At 38.8% G+C, this 13,572-nt stretch overlaps 1 protein-coding gene across 2 annotated transcripts in view; it reads left to right on the top strand.

The window, feature by feature from the left end:
* LOC149781628 (uncharacterized) overlaps nt 1-1,185 on the top strand; it is a 41,626-nt gene extending 40,441 nt beyond the window's left edge. For both annotated transcript variants that reach the window (XM_089935687.1, XM_089935686.1), the window contains exon 14: nt 201-1,185. In XM_089935687.1, coding sequence (XP_089791813.1) covers nt 201-1,053 — 853 coding nt within the window. In that variant the 3' untranslated portion in view covers nt 1,054-1,185. The remainder of the gene's footprint in view (nt 1-200) is intronic.
* The last annotated feature ends 12,387 nt before the right edge of the window (nt 1,186-13,572 follow it).

The raw sequence follows: 13,572 nt of genomic DNA, 5'->3' as shown, positions 1-13,572 counted from the left end.
TCCTTGCTATGATTGGGAACTATTCCTTTTAACTTCTTTTATTTGTTATAGCTAGTTTCTTGTTATTTGTTTATTTTATTAAAACAATTCACTCGTCATAACGTTATGTGGCATCTTTTTATGACATGAATCAAAGCTATCTCCTTGCTATGATTGGGAACTATTCCTTTTAACTTCTTTTATTTGTTATCTCATTCAAGATTACCGCGTGTCTCAAAGCGAAAAGGAGAGACCACTGAAAGCGCAGATTATCATATATACGATTTGGTGGATGAAGACGCTAAAGTGGAGAACAGTAAGTCTGAGGATAGCGAGAACATTTATCATCTTACTGAGAAACCATTCGAACTTCAATCTTTTCGGGCAAGACTTCCTACGCCGACGACTGGTAGATGTTCGCTCCTCCTGCCTCGATTTAAGAAAACCGTACGAATGAGAAACGACGCGTGCAATACCGTGCATGCGTATCAAAAGGAAAGATGGCCACTTTCGCTTAAGATAGATGAATCAGGCTTCAATGAACGTAATGATAATGAATGTACAATTGAAAGATTTACGAATGTCGGCTATATTTCTGCTGGTAACGTTGACCAGGAGCTTAGGAGAGTGGATTGTTCCGAGAAAATTGCTGAAAACGATTGCGAAGACAACGAACACATTAATGAGACATTTAATAATGATAGACACGCAATGCTTATGGATTTGGATAGCTCTGATAGAGAAAAAAGTTCTTTCAACGCCAATAGCAATTCGTTTGAATTAACGGTCGATATTCACCGTGATGATGAACGATTTATCACCAAACTCAAGACAGCTCACAATACCAATGCAGTAAACCACGGTGTTTGTTGCACTAGAATGGGTGGCTTGATTGGTGCTACAAATACATATATGCGCATTAGACTGGATGAAGGTGCAAATGATGAAATTATGGATTGCAGAAAAGGTGAACTTCACGAAGAAGAAGTGATGTGTGAGGAGAGTGGAATCGATCGATCAACGGATTCCTACCTAACACTTCCTACTTACCGCAAATACACAGACGCAAAGTAGTTCATATGATGGATCACAACAGTGACTTCGTTGTTGCCGAAACACTAATGTTGATGACAATATAATACAGGTGGATGGCACAATGTCCACATACAAAGATTAATACTGGAATGATAAATGACTAACAAACTAGGGTTGCCATGAGTCCTTATTTTCCAGGACATGTCCTTAAATCTATATGCACTCACTTTCTGCAATGTCTTCTCTTTTTAAAAGTTTAAATATGGTAACCCTAAATAAACGTTCATGAAAATGGGTTAAAAGAATGTAAGATTATGCAGTTCATAATCAGTATGCATCTTATGAGGTAAAAATTATATCAGTGCATAAACACGCTGGCCGAAAATATATAAAAAGTCAAAGTCAGATGTTATTACTGAATGTTGCGCAAACACTGATCCTAGTACAATATGTAAGTGGTTTATCGGCGTTTGGAATAAGTGAAGTGTTCTTGTTAAAAAAAGATTTTACCAAGCGGCCGGAGATTCCGGTTCATAAATAAACCAGAATTGACAAGTTTTATTGCAAGAAGTTGATTTCAGTATCAAGTGAGGTCCAAACTGACAATTGTTTTAGTAAACGTTATCAGCGCTCTCGCGTCTAAACCGCTTGCCCTGGGCAAAATTCAATTTATATCAATATGCAAAGGACAAGATTACTTGTTCAGGTCAATGAAGCTAATTTAGTTTTTAAATTAATTTTGTATTTTCTTATTATATTTTTTCAGCAACATTTTCTCAGCACAACTATGCACAACACGTTTCATTTTGAAACAAATTTATAAGCGAGATTTATACACTGTGGCATATGAATCATGGATATGTACTCTCTCTCTCTCTCTCTCTCTCTCTCTCTCTCTCTCTCTCTCTCTCTCTCTCTCTCTTTAAACTTAAGAAAGAATTTAATTATCAAAGTCATTCATGAAAACGTGAGAGGAACTTAGAGTATTATTATGTTAATCCATAATAATCCTAATACAATTTTATGAAAGTCCTAAATGAACGAAACTTTCTGTATAAAACCGAAAGTGTAGTGGTACGGCGAGAATCGTGACGTTTTCAATATTTCGTTGTCCAGAACTCTTTCAAATAATTCACAACAGTTCTAGAAGAATAGTATAGTCCAAATAATGAGTAGTTTCTATTTCCACTGAACAGTCCAAACATATTTTTTCTTCTCGAATAATATCTAAATACAACATAAAACACGTCTACAGACTTACAACAGGAACACAGGGAACGAGTGTAACTCAGATATCGGAATGAATCTGATTTCTAAGTTTTCTCTTTATATACACCTAATATTACAACTCTTATTTCACAATATACACCACGTGACAGATCCCACGAATTATTTTGCGTCGAACTTACCTATTTATGTGATCTAGCCTAACCAATGGTAAGTTACTTTATTCTTGTAGGAACTATCAGGCAATGAAAAATTAACTCAAAGGAACCATTAAGGTTTTATATTACGATTAGTATTAAAAATTGTCAACACATAAACAAGCATATCTTTATAGACCCAGTTTAATATTTTGTTCTTAAAAGACTCATGTATCGTAGGCAAAACTAGCTAAAGATATTTTGTACAATTTACAGCCATGCATAAAACTTTTATAAATTGTTACGAGTCCATGCCCTTAAGCTAAGTAACAGAAAAGAGTGAAAGTCAACAAACTTTGTAAAATTTAACAGATAATTTATTTTACAAGAATATAAAGTAAAAATAAAAAAGCACTTACGGTATTGCGAATTAAAACCCAAAATAATCAGAGAATTAAAGACCGAAGTCCTAGTAGTTTAAAGTCCTGAATAAAATCCAGTAAAATCCAGAAGAAATCCAAAACGGAAGGTGATGATGTGTCTGTTGTAGCTTGTAAAGTGTTGAAGTGCCAGCAACCTTTTGTTGAATTGCAGTAATATAATTCGAGGTTTGAGTTCACTATAAATTCCAAACAATGTCTCTAGTAATTGTATCAGAGCATCTTTGTGTTTCCAGAGAAAATAATCACCTGACTTCAATAATTTGTAGAAACATATTTTGCAGCCCAAAATTAAATACTGGACACAACATATAATGTAACTTTACGGTGCTGGGTCTCAAAACACAACTGAAAAACATCCTCTCATTTACATGATTATATAGTTCTTTACTTGAACTCAGGTCACAATTAGCATTTTCTAAAAAAAAATACATTTCCTGATAGAAAATAACCTTCTAGAATGATCCTAAGGTTTACAAAATAAAACCTATAACCTGGATTATGTAAAATACACTACGGAAATTGTTCCAAAACTTAGACCCAAATAAACAATTTTACTTCGATTAATAACAAATCTGGGTTTAATCCCATACACATAGGGCATAATATATAGTTATGTGTTAGTTGTTTACACAGAATAAACCAAACAAAAAAAATCAATTTGGAACAGACAGAAATGAACTCAGTTTTGGACAAGGTCAAGTCCAACATTCAATGTAATATTACAATAGCATGTAACGAAAACAAAATTAGAAACCTAACACTTAAATTAAATACACCTATCAACATTATTAACTTAAATTGTTCAGAGTCTTTGTAATTCAGTAAGCTTTAGTCTGAAATGAAATGTTTAATGAGGAAAAGAAATGAAATGTTTAATGTGGTAAAGATAAGAAATGTATAAAGTGGAAAAGAAATGAAATGTTTAACGTGGAAAAAAATTAAATGTTTAATGTGGTAAGGAATGGAAATGTTTAATGTGGAAAAGAAATTAAATGTTTAATCTAGTAAAGAAAGGAAATGATTAATATGGTAAAGAAAAGAAATGTTTAATTTGGAACAAAAGGAAATGTTTAATATGGAATAGAAAGCTAGAAAATGTTCAATGTGGAAAAGAAAGAAAATGTTTAATGAGGAAAATAGAAAAAAATGGTTAAGTTGGAAAAGGAATTAAATGTTTAATGTGGAAGGGAAAGGACATGTTTAATGAGGGGAAAAAAGGAAATGAAGAGGAGATTTATCTCCAGTAAGACCATTGTTAGCATAGCAATGTAACTTGATAAATCGGTCAAAGACGTCCTTCAGAAAAGTAACAGCCGTGATGTTGTGTTCTATTGTTTCAGAAAAAGTAACAACCGTGATGTTATATTATATTGTTTCAGAAAACGTAACAGCCGTAGTTTTGTGTTCTATTGTTTGGGCATTGGAACTCTTCATCGGATGAAAAGAAAGAAAGAAAAACATGATAGAAATTCATATGTTTATTATATGAATCTTTGATTCATTGTAGCAACTTACTTCAACACAATATTCGAAAACGTATTTTCCTTAGTATGTAAAATCTAATAAAATATCGACATCATCAAGGAGGATGAAAAACAAGATATTATCTTCTTTTAGCACCCATCATACGGCGCCCAAGCTATACTGATGTATGAAAACAGAAAAGGTAATTTAAGTCACACACACACACATATATATATATATATATATATATATATATATATATATATATATATATATATATATATATATATATATATATATATATATATATAATGCAAATAACACTGGAACAAATTTTTACAAAAGTCATGTTACTGAAATAAAATTAGTCAATTCTTATCAATTTTTATGTGCTGAACACGAATATGACAGTCAAATTGCAAAATTGGCTCTAGTTTTTTTGTAATCTGCAAGAAATTAATGTTTACATAACGAAATGCATTCCAATAGTAAAAGGTCAACTGTAATAGCCTACCTATAAAAAATCAAGTCATTGACTACATCTTAGATTTGTTCGCCTGTCTCTTGTACAGCTGTTCGGGAGCATCTCTGAGGAGTGTCCAGCAGTAGTCAGCCAGCATTGTAGTGGACCATTTTCCCTGGTATCTTTGTTCCATTGTTGCGATATCTTGATGAAAACGTTCGCCGTGTTCATCACTAACAATACCACAGTTGCTAGGAAAGAAATCCAAATGGGAATGAAGGAAGTGAATCTTTAGAGACATATTGCAGCCAAGTTTCTTATACTTCATCAACATGTCTTCTACTAGTTCCTTATAGTTTTCTGCCCTAACATTTCCGAGGAAGTTTGTAGAAACTAGGCGAAAAGCATTCCATGCTTGTTTCGCGTCACCTTCCAGCAAGTTGTTGAACCGGTCATCTTTGAAAAGCTCTCGAATCTGAGGACCCACAAAAACTCCCTCTTTAATCTTTGCTTCGCTGAGTCGAGGGAATTTTTCATGCAGGTATCGGAATGCTGGCAAAGTCCGGTCAATGGCTTTCACGAAGTTCTTCATCAAACCTAGTTTGATGTGAAGGGGTGGTAGCAAGATTTTCTGAGCCTCAACCAGAGCTGGGTGTTGGATATTCTTCTCTCCAATGGCTACATTCTGCCTGTGAGTCCATTCCTTCCTCATGTAGTGCATTTCCCTTGCTCGGCTATCCCACTCGCATAAGAAACACATGTATTTTGTATATCCTTGCTGCAGTCCCATTAAAAGGGCAACTACCTTCAAATCACCACAGAGGTGCCAGCTGTACTTGTTATACTCAATGGAATTCAGTAGCTGCCTTAAGTTATCGTATGTCTCTTTCATGTGGACAGCATACGCTACTGGAATAGATGGAAGAATGTTTCCATTGTGCAAAAGCACAGCCTTGAGACTCAGTTTCGAAGAGTCCACAAATAGTCTCCATTCTTGTGGGTCATGAGTGATTTTTAAAGCATTCATGAGGCCCTCAATATCGGAACAGAATATCAGATTACTTTCCTTTCTGAAGAAAGGCTCCAATTGCTGGTGGCGCTTTCGATATGCAGTAATTGTGACATCTTCTTCTAGAAGATTCCATTGTTGGAGTCTTGATCCTAGCAATTCTGCCTTGTTCTTTGATAAGTCCAAATCACGAATCAGGTCATTTAGTTCTTCCTGTGTTATTCTGTATGGGGTTGATGATGCACCACAGTGAAAATCTGGATCACTGCATGCTGATGGACCAGGAGAAGAACAGGTCGACTCACCTTTGTCTTCGTCAGATGAATCAAGAGAATATTCTGCTGGAGGTTCTGGAATAGGAAGTCCCTCACCATGTGGAACTGGTCTCAATGCAGACGGAATGTTTGGGTAGACTATTCTCGACTTCTTTCGCTTCGTTATTCCGCCGGAAAGAGGAGGAACCAAGCAGAAGTAACAGTCATTTAGGTGGTTGCTTGGCTCTCTCCACACCATTGGGACTGCAAACGGCATTGATGACCTTTTGCAATTCAACCACTGTGAAAGCTGTGTTGTACATGTAGCACAGCATATATGCGGAGCCCAAGGCTTGTCTTGGTCACCAACCTTGCATCCGAAGTAAAGATGATATGCCTTCTTCACTTGAGAATTGATACTTTTCTTCTGGTTGGCAAATGTCACTTCCCCACAAATATAGCAAAAATTGTCCGCGGTATTAACACACTTTCGAGGCATTACTGTTCTTTATTGTACGTAAATGGATAAAATAATAAGTTTTATGTAACAGTAGCTTGAACTGTCTCGCACAACGTCTAAAATATTTTAAATGCTGAACCTATCTGATTGGGCTTTATATAGTACACTGCTTACGTCAGCTTCAGCAGCCGCCTGGCATTAGTATAATAGGCCTACACATGTATAGTACACTGCTGACGTCAACTTACTTCAGCAGCCGCATGGCATTAGTATTGCATTGCATCAGAAAATGATGCAATCAACTGTGGATGATGTGAGCATGATGGTATTATGCAATGTTACATCATTATTCCGGATGTTGCTGCAGTCCTACTGGAGAAATTTACACAGTGAAACATAGAAAATGAGGTATATGAATATCTTCAAAACGAGAGCCAATACAAATTTTTCACGGTTATATTCGTGTTCGGCACACCAAAATACTACAGATTAGGGCCTTTTCAAGTCAGTAATGATTTCACTGTTGACCAGTGTAATATAATATCGCCAATCTATGATGTATGCCCAATCTATAATTTATGCCCAGTCTATTATGTATGCCCAATCTATGACTTATGCCCAATCTATTATGTATGCCCAATCTATAATTTGTGCCCAATCTGTTATGTATGTCCAATCTATGACTTATGTCCAATCTATGGTGTATGCCCAATCTATAATGTATGCCCAATCTATTATGTATGCCCAATCTATTATGTATGCACAACAAACAGTGGCGGCATAGTAAGGTTGACATCCTTTAACAGAGCAATTAATGTGATCCTTATTAAAAGACTTTGATTGCTAGAAAGTTCTCTTGATAGGAGTAGCCTATTCGTTTTAACCCCACGCCGGCTTGACCGTTGGTTACAAATGAAATCAATCTTATCAAATACTAAGAATGTTTCTAGGGTTTAAAAAGGGGGATAAGAATTGAAGGAAGACTTTGTGTTTAACAAATTTGTTCAGAGGTCCTTTTGGAGCTTCTTCAAAATATAAAATATAAACACGACACAAATGGTACGTTTCAACAATAACTTTATTTCATATATAAATAACAAATGTTGGGGTATACCACTGTAGGATCAATAATAATCTTCATATCAAGTGTAACTATGAATCTATGTGTATATGTGTGTATGTGTGAGTGTGTGTGTGTGTGTGTGTGTGTGTGTGTGTGTGTGTGTGAGAGAGAGAGAGAGAGAGAGAGTGAGAGAGAGCGGGTGTGCCGACTGGAAGTGATAGGCATGTGACTAAATATCCATATCAGTAATGAAGTGGGGCGATTCAGGGACCAGGGCAATACTATGGAAAAAAGTAAAAATTGCATATAGGGACTATGTAAATTAACATTAGGCAAATAACATTAGTTTTCCATAGTCTCTGAGAATTTTTCCTATAAGGCATAGGCCTTATAGGGACAAGGGGAATTTAACATGGGAAAATAACATTAGTTTTTCCCATTGTCCCTATAACTGGACAAACAGGACATCATAAGCATTATAGGGACAAGGGGAAAATGGAACAGGGTCGGGACCCTATTTTAATAGGGTCCCGACCTTATGGGTCTATAGAAATTGAACATAGGAAATTTAAACAGAGAGGGGTCTCTATTTTTTTTTTAAAAAGGGGGTACGCATGAAAGTCAAGGTCTTTTCGAGGCCTATGAAGGGGCCCTGAAAAGAGCCTTTGGTTTTATGTTAACATACTCTACTGTTAACATAGAGGGCACCGCATTGGTCTTGTTCTTGTCCTCAAACTACGTCTGACTTCAGGGCCATACACTAACACCCTCTTTAGGCATCCTTGCCTCTCCACGTAAATCCTTCTTATCCACAGGCTTGTTTCTGTCCTATGGACAATAGTCCACTTGGATCGAACATACATTGGTATGTTCGTCCGGAACATCATTGATGAGATTAAAGTCGACGATTCAGCTGTGGTCCACATGTTGGGGTGCCGAGAACAGGTGAAGGAATGCAGTGAACTGCACTTATTTATAGGGAGAGGAAGGATTGAAACGGATTGAGTTGGTTAACCAATCCAAACACGCGTTACAAAATTCAGTCAGCCCACGTCCAATCCGAAGAGAATAGTCCGTGACGTCACATTCCTTATATATATTCGCTAGCGCCTGTGCGCAGTCAATCCATGCGGCAGTTTTTCAACATGACGGAAACTCAGAAAACGATAAATTGGGGTGCACCAGCCGTGAAGACTACCCAAGGGAACCCGGACTTACTTTCAGAAGAGGTGAATTGGGATTTTGTGGATTTTCTTTCGCAAGAATTTGTTCCGGAACCTTTGCCACCTTCTCCTTCATTACCACACGTGGAAAATTGTATACAGAGACAGAAAGAAGAATTGGAGAAATTTATACAACAGCAAAAGGAAGCGGAACAAGCTTTTCTTCTATAGCAACAACAAGAAGAAGTAGAGGTAAGAAAGAAACAACAAGAAGAAGCAGCAGCAAAGAAACAAGGGTGTGAAAGTCAAACGGTCACGGTACTGTTAGACATTTTAGCAGAGTTAAGAAGTCTGAAACAAATGTATCAGACTTCTTTATTACGACCGAAGAGAATACGACCTTCCCGAACTAAACACTCCAACCCTGTGACTAAGCCAACTAAATCATCATCATCATCATCAACATTACGCAGTCCAGAAGTAAGCCTTGGCCGTGGCAAAGGCATAAGGCAGTTAAAGTTGATTGTTTAAACTGACCCATACACCAAAAAGGCCATTTTCAGGGCCACCCATGTCTCTCGAAAAGAGATAGTCTTTCAATTGCCAACATTGTTTCAAACTAAAAAAAAACCAACCCATTTTACCCCTGCAGTACGTGTCTGTGTATGAGTGCGTGAGTATAGGTTCTTATTTTAAAAATCAAAACCCAAAGACACTTACCTTTTATACCTAATTTATTCTTTTATAAATATTTACAATCCAATTCACAATTCACAACAGAGCACTTTAAAAAGTTCATAGATTTCTTCTGTCTCTTTGTTTACTCTCTCTGTTTTTTGAATTTCTTCACAGTCACAGTCTTTTCCTCCTCTTCATCCTCACTTTCTTCCCTTCTTTTCTTCTCCTGTTTCTTTTTCTTCACCTGTCTATTTTCTTCCTCTTCTTCCTCTCCAGAATCCCTCTCTTCTTCTTGCTCCTCTTGTTTCTTAGGGCAATCTGGAGACCAATGTCCTTTTTCTTGACAATAATAACAGATATCTTGACTTTTGTCTCTTCTAGCCCCTGTTTTGCTTTTTTGACGGTCTGGACACTCTGAAGACCAATGCCCTTTCTTCTGACAGATACAGCAAGTATCTTGACTTTTATCTCGAAAGGAAGGAGAGTAGTCCGACGGCTGGTCTGAAGAACATTTTCTAATGACCCCTCGCAAAGTTCTGATGAAACGTTCGATCTGGGTAGTCTCTTCCATCGTTCTGCTCGGTTTGAGAGTGAAATGAATAGTGAAAGGACAAGACACATACCCTTTATATACGCTGGTCTGCCATGACTATAAATTAGCCCATGGTATTTAAACTTTAGTCATTTGACTTTTTGCTATCAAGATGAAACGATCCAATTCATTTGAGAAGAAAGAAGACGAAAGTAAGAGGCAGAAACGTGATCTATCGCCTCGTACAAGAGCTGAAGTCTTGGCACAAATTCATGCTAGTGATTTTGAAGAGGACATGAGTGAACCAGAATCCAAACCCACAGAGTCTGCACCTAGTCCAAGTTCACCAGTCAATCCTGAAAAATACTATTCCATTCGAGAGACGGAAAAGCGTCCCTCTAGAGAATTTAGAACCACGGCTTACAAATACACGGTGAAGTTAAAGATTTCAAGTCCGAAGTACCGTTAGAGAAAGCAGAAGGGTTAATCACCGAGATGTGGGATTCTTTGCTCACCACACTCAAGCGACAATGTCAACCCAAAGAATACGATCGCTTGAGACTTTCCATACAACACGACGGCTTGAAATCCCCTGTTTGGATCGAGTTTAGCAGCCCTGCAGAATTGACCGCTTCCAAAGTCATGGACAAGATTCAACACGTGCAACAATCCAATGACCAGTTTGACATCACCGATGGAAAAACCACACTGGACATGACCCACGTCTCTCCTCCTCAACGGACCGGACAACGCAGAAAGACCTTATTGGTCAACAACCTTCGCATTACCAAAAAGAGCCTCGTTCAAATTAACAATTTTCAAGACCACATGTGTTTAGCCAGGACTATCGTGGTGGGACGAACCTATGCCAACAAGAACGACACGGTAGAATGGAAAAGAGACTGGGAGAACATTCGAAAATCGAACCGAGCCAAACAACGAAATGAATAGAACTTCTGTTACAACAAGCAGGCCTGTCCAAAGTCACACCCTGTGGCATTCCTGAGATGCAAACATTGCAAAATGTCCTAGCTCCACGCTACACCTTGAAAGTGTACCCTCAAGAAGTGCGTGGGCCTCTGTTGTTTCGAGGCCGAGATTTTAAAGATGGAAAATACATTCACCTTTATTATCACGATGAACATTTCGATACCATTACCAGTATCACTGCATTCCTGGGATACGGTTATTACTGTGAGAAAGGTGACTATGGCATTAGAAATCGAGAGCAACACAAACATTGTGGATTGAAATGCTCAGGATGTTTGGTCTCTCAACCCTGTCTGAGCGAAGGACAAGAAAGAGTGCATTGTCCTGCTTGTCTGCGCACGTTTGTCAGTCCTACCTGTTACCAACAACATTTGAAAACACAAGGTTCACAGAAGAAATGCGCTTGTCAACTGCTGAGATTGTGCCCCACGTGTGGACAAGGCCTATGTACCAATAATACCAAGGCAAACATATGTCGAGGAAAGAACAAATGTCACATTTGTCACCACATCGTGGACTTGGAACATCAATACTACATGCAAAAATACCAACCCCAACAAGAAAAAGATGACGGTCACAAGAAGAAGAAAGGCAATTTCATCTTTTTCGATTTCGAATGCATGCAAGAGACTGGCACTCACATTCCTAATTTCTGCGTGGCTCATCGAGCGTGTGAAAAGTGCATTCAAGAACCTATCTTCAGTCATTGCCCTCACTGCAGCAAGATTCCTGGAGGACGTGAAAAAATCTTTTGAGGACCCAAGACGCTAGACGATTTTGCCAAATGGGTCTTAGACCCCATCGACAAGACATAGAGTAAAGAAGACATTGAACGTTACGGAGATTGTCATCGCCATGCCACAGTCATAGCCCACAATTTCTCGGGATACGATGGACAGTTTCTTTTGAGGTACTATGCGGAACATGGCACCGAACGTCCTAAAGTCACTTTGAACGGAGCCAAAATAGTTTTCATGCAAATGGGACAAGTGCAGTTTAAAGATTCGATGAGTTACTTAGCCATGCCTTTGAGTCGAATGCCTAAAACGTTTGGAATGACAGAAATGGCTAAAGGGTACTTTCCACACTTGTTCAATACGGAAGTCAATCAACATGCTGTTCTACCCCATTTGCCTGAGGCCCACTATTACGACCCCGACAACATGCATACCGAACAACGAGAAGCTTTCTATGCTTGGTACCAGGCTCACGCCTCAGACCCTTTTGACTTTCAGGAAGAAATGCTAAAGTATTGTCGTTCCGACGTGGACATTTTACGCCGTTGTTGTGGAAAATTTCGAGAACTGTCCATGGAGCATGGAGGGGTTGATCCTTTGAAAGAAGCCTGCACCATTGCCAAAGCGTGCTCCTTAGTGTACCGCCATCGTTTCATGCCTGAAAAGACCGTGGCTGTCATCAGCTCTCAAACGACCAACTATGTCAAACGTCAATACTCGGTCAAAGCCCTACGCTGGTTACGTTACTTGTGCGACAAGGAAGACAAATGGATTCAGCATCCCCGCAACGGAGGAGGCGAAAAGACCATCGGAACGCATTCGGTGGATGGCTGGAACTTAGAAAACCACAAGATCGTGTACGAGTTTAACGGTTGCTTATTTCACGGATGTCCCGTCTGTTACCCTGACCGTGGCACTAAAATCAGTTTTTACATCGAACCATGGAAGACCTGTACCAGGGCACTTGTTAGCGATGTCTGAAGTTAGAACAGCAAGGATACCAAGTGGTGGAAATGTGGGAACACGAATACGATCACCGTTTGAAAATTGATCCCGAGTTTAAACGCATCGTGGAAAGTTACCAGTTCATGGACCCTCTGAACCCGAGGGACAGTTTGTACGGAGGACGGACCAATGCTACCTGTTTGCTTTACCACGCCGACGAAGAGAAAGGAGAAGGAATCAAATACTTGGATGTGTGTTCGCTATATCCTTACGTGTGCAAATATTGTCACTTTCCTGCAGGACACCCGCAATTACCATCCTGTTTTACCTCACCATTGTCAAGGCAAACTGATGTTTCCCTTGTGTCGTACATGTGCCGAAACGTGCAACCAAGACCAACCTTGTCATCACACCCAGGAAGAACGCGCCTTGACTGGAACCTGGGTCAGCGTAGAATTGTTTAAAGCTATGGACATGGGATACCAACTGTTAGAAGTGTACGAAATTTGCCACTTTCCCAAGTCACAACAATACCACAAGGGTGACCCCAGGCAGAAAGGCATTTTCGCAGACTACGTGGATGCCTTTTTGAAACTGAAGCAAGTTTCCAGTGGCTATCCGTCCTGGTGTCACTCTCCCGAAGACCAAATAAAATTCAGAGAGAAATACTGGGCACAAGAAGGCATCCCTTTGGACCACATCGAGAAAAACGAAGGTAGGCGCTCGTTTGCCAAAGTGATGTTAAATTGCTTGTGGGGCAAAATGGCACAACGACCGTGTTTACCCAAGACGGAATATTTGACAGAACCTTCCCGCTACTTCCAGATGATTCACGACAAAGCTAAATTCATGAAACACGTGGACGTCGTTCGCGAGGATTTGATCTTAGTCAATTACGAAGAAGATTTGGACTTTGTACAAGCTGATCCCTTTGGAAATGTCATCATTGCGGCTTACGTGACAGCCCATGTTCGTTTAAAATTGTACGAAGCT

This window comes from Sinohyriopsis cumingii, chromosome 15 (assembly GCF_028554795.1).
Source record: "Sinohyriopsis cumingii isolate HCF-2022 chromosome 15, ASM2855479v2, whole genome shotgun sequence".
Taxonomy (NCBI): Eukaryota; Metazoa; Mollusca; class Bivalvia; order Unionida; family Unionidae; genus Sinohyriopsis; species Sinohyriopsis cumingii.
This window is presented reverse-complemented; position numbering and strand designations above follow the sequence as displayed.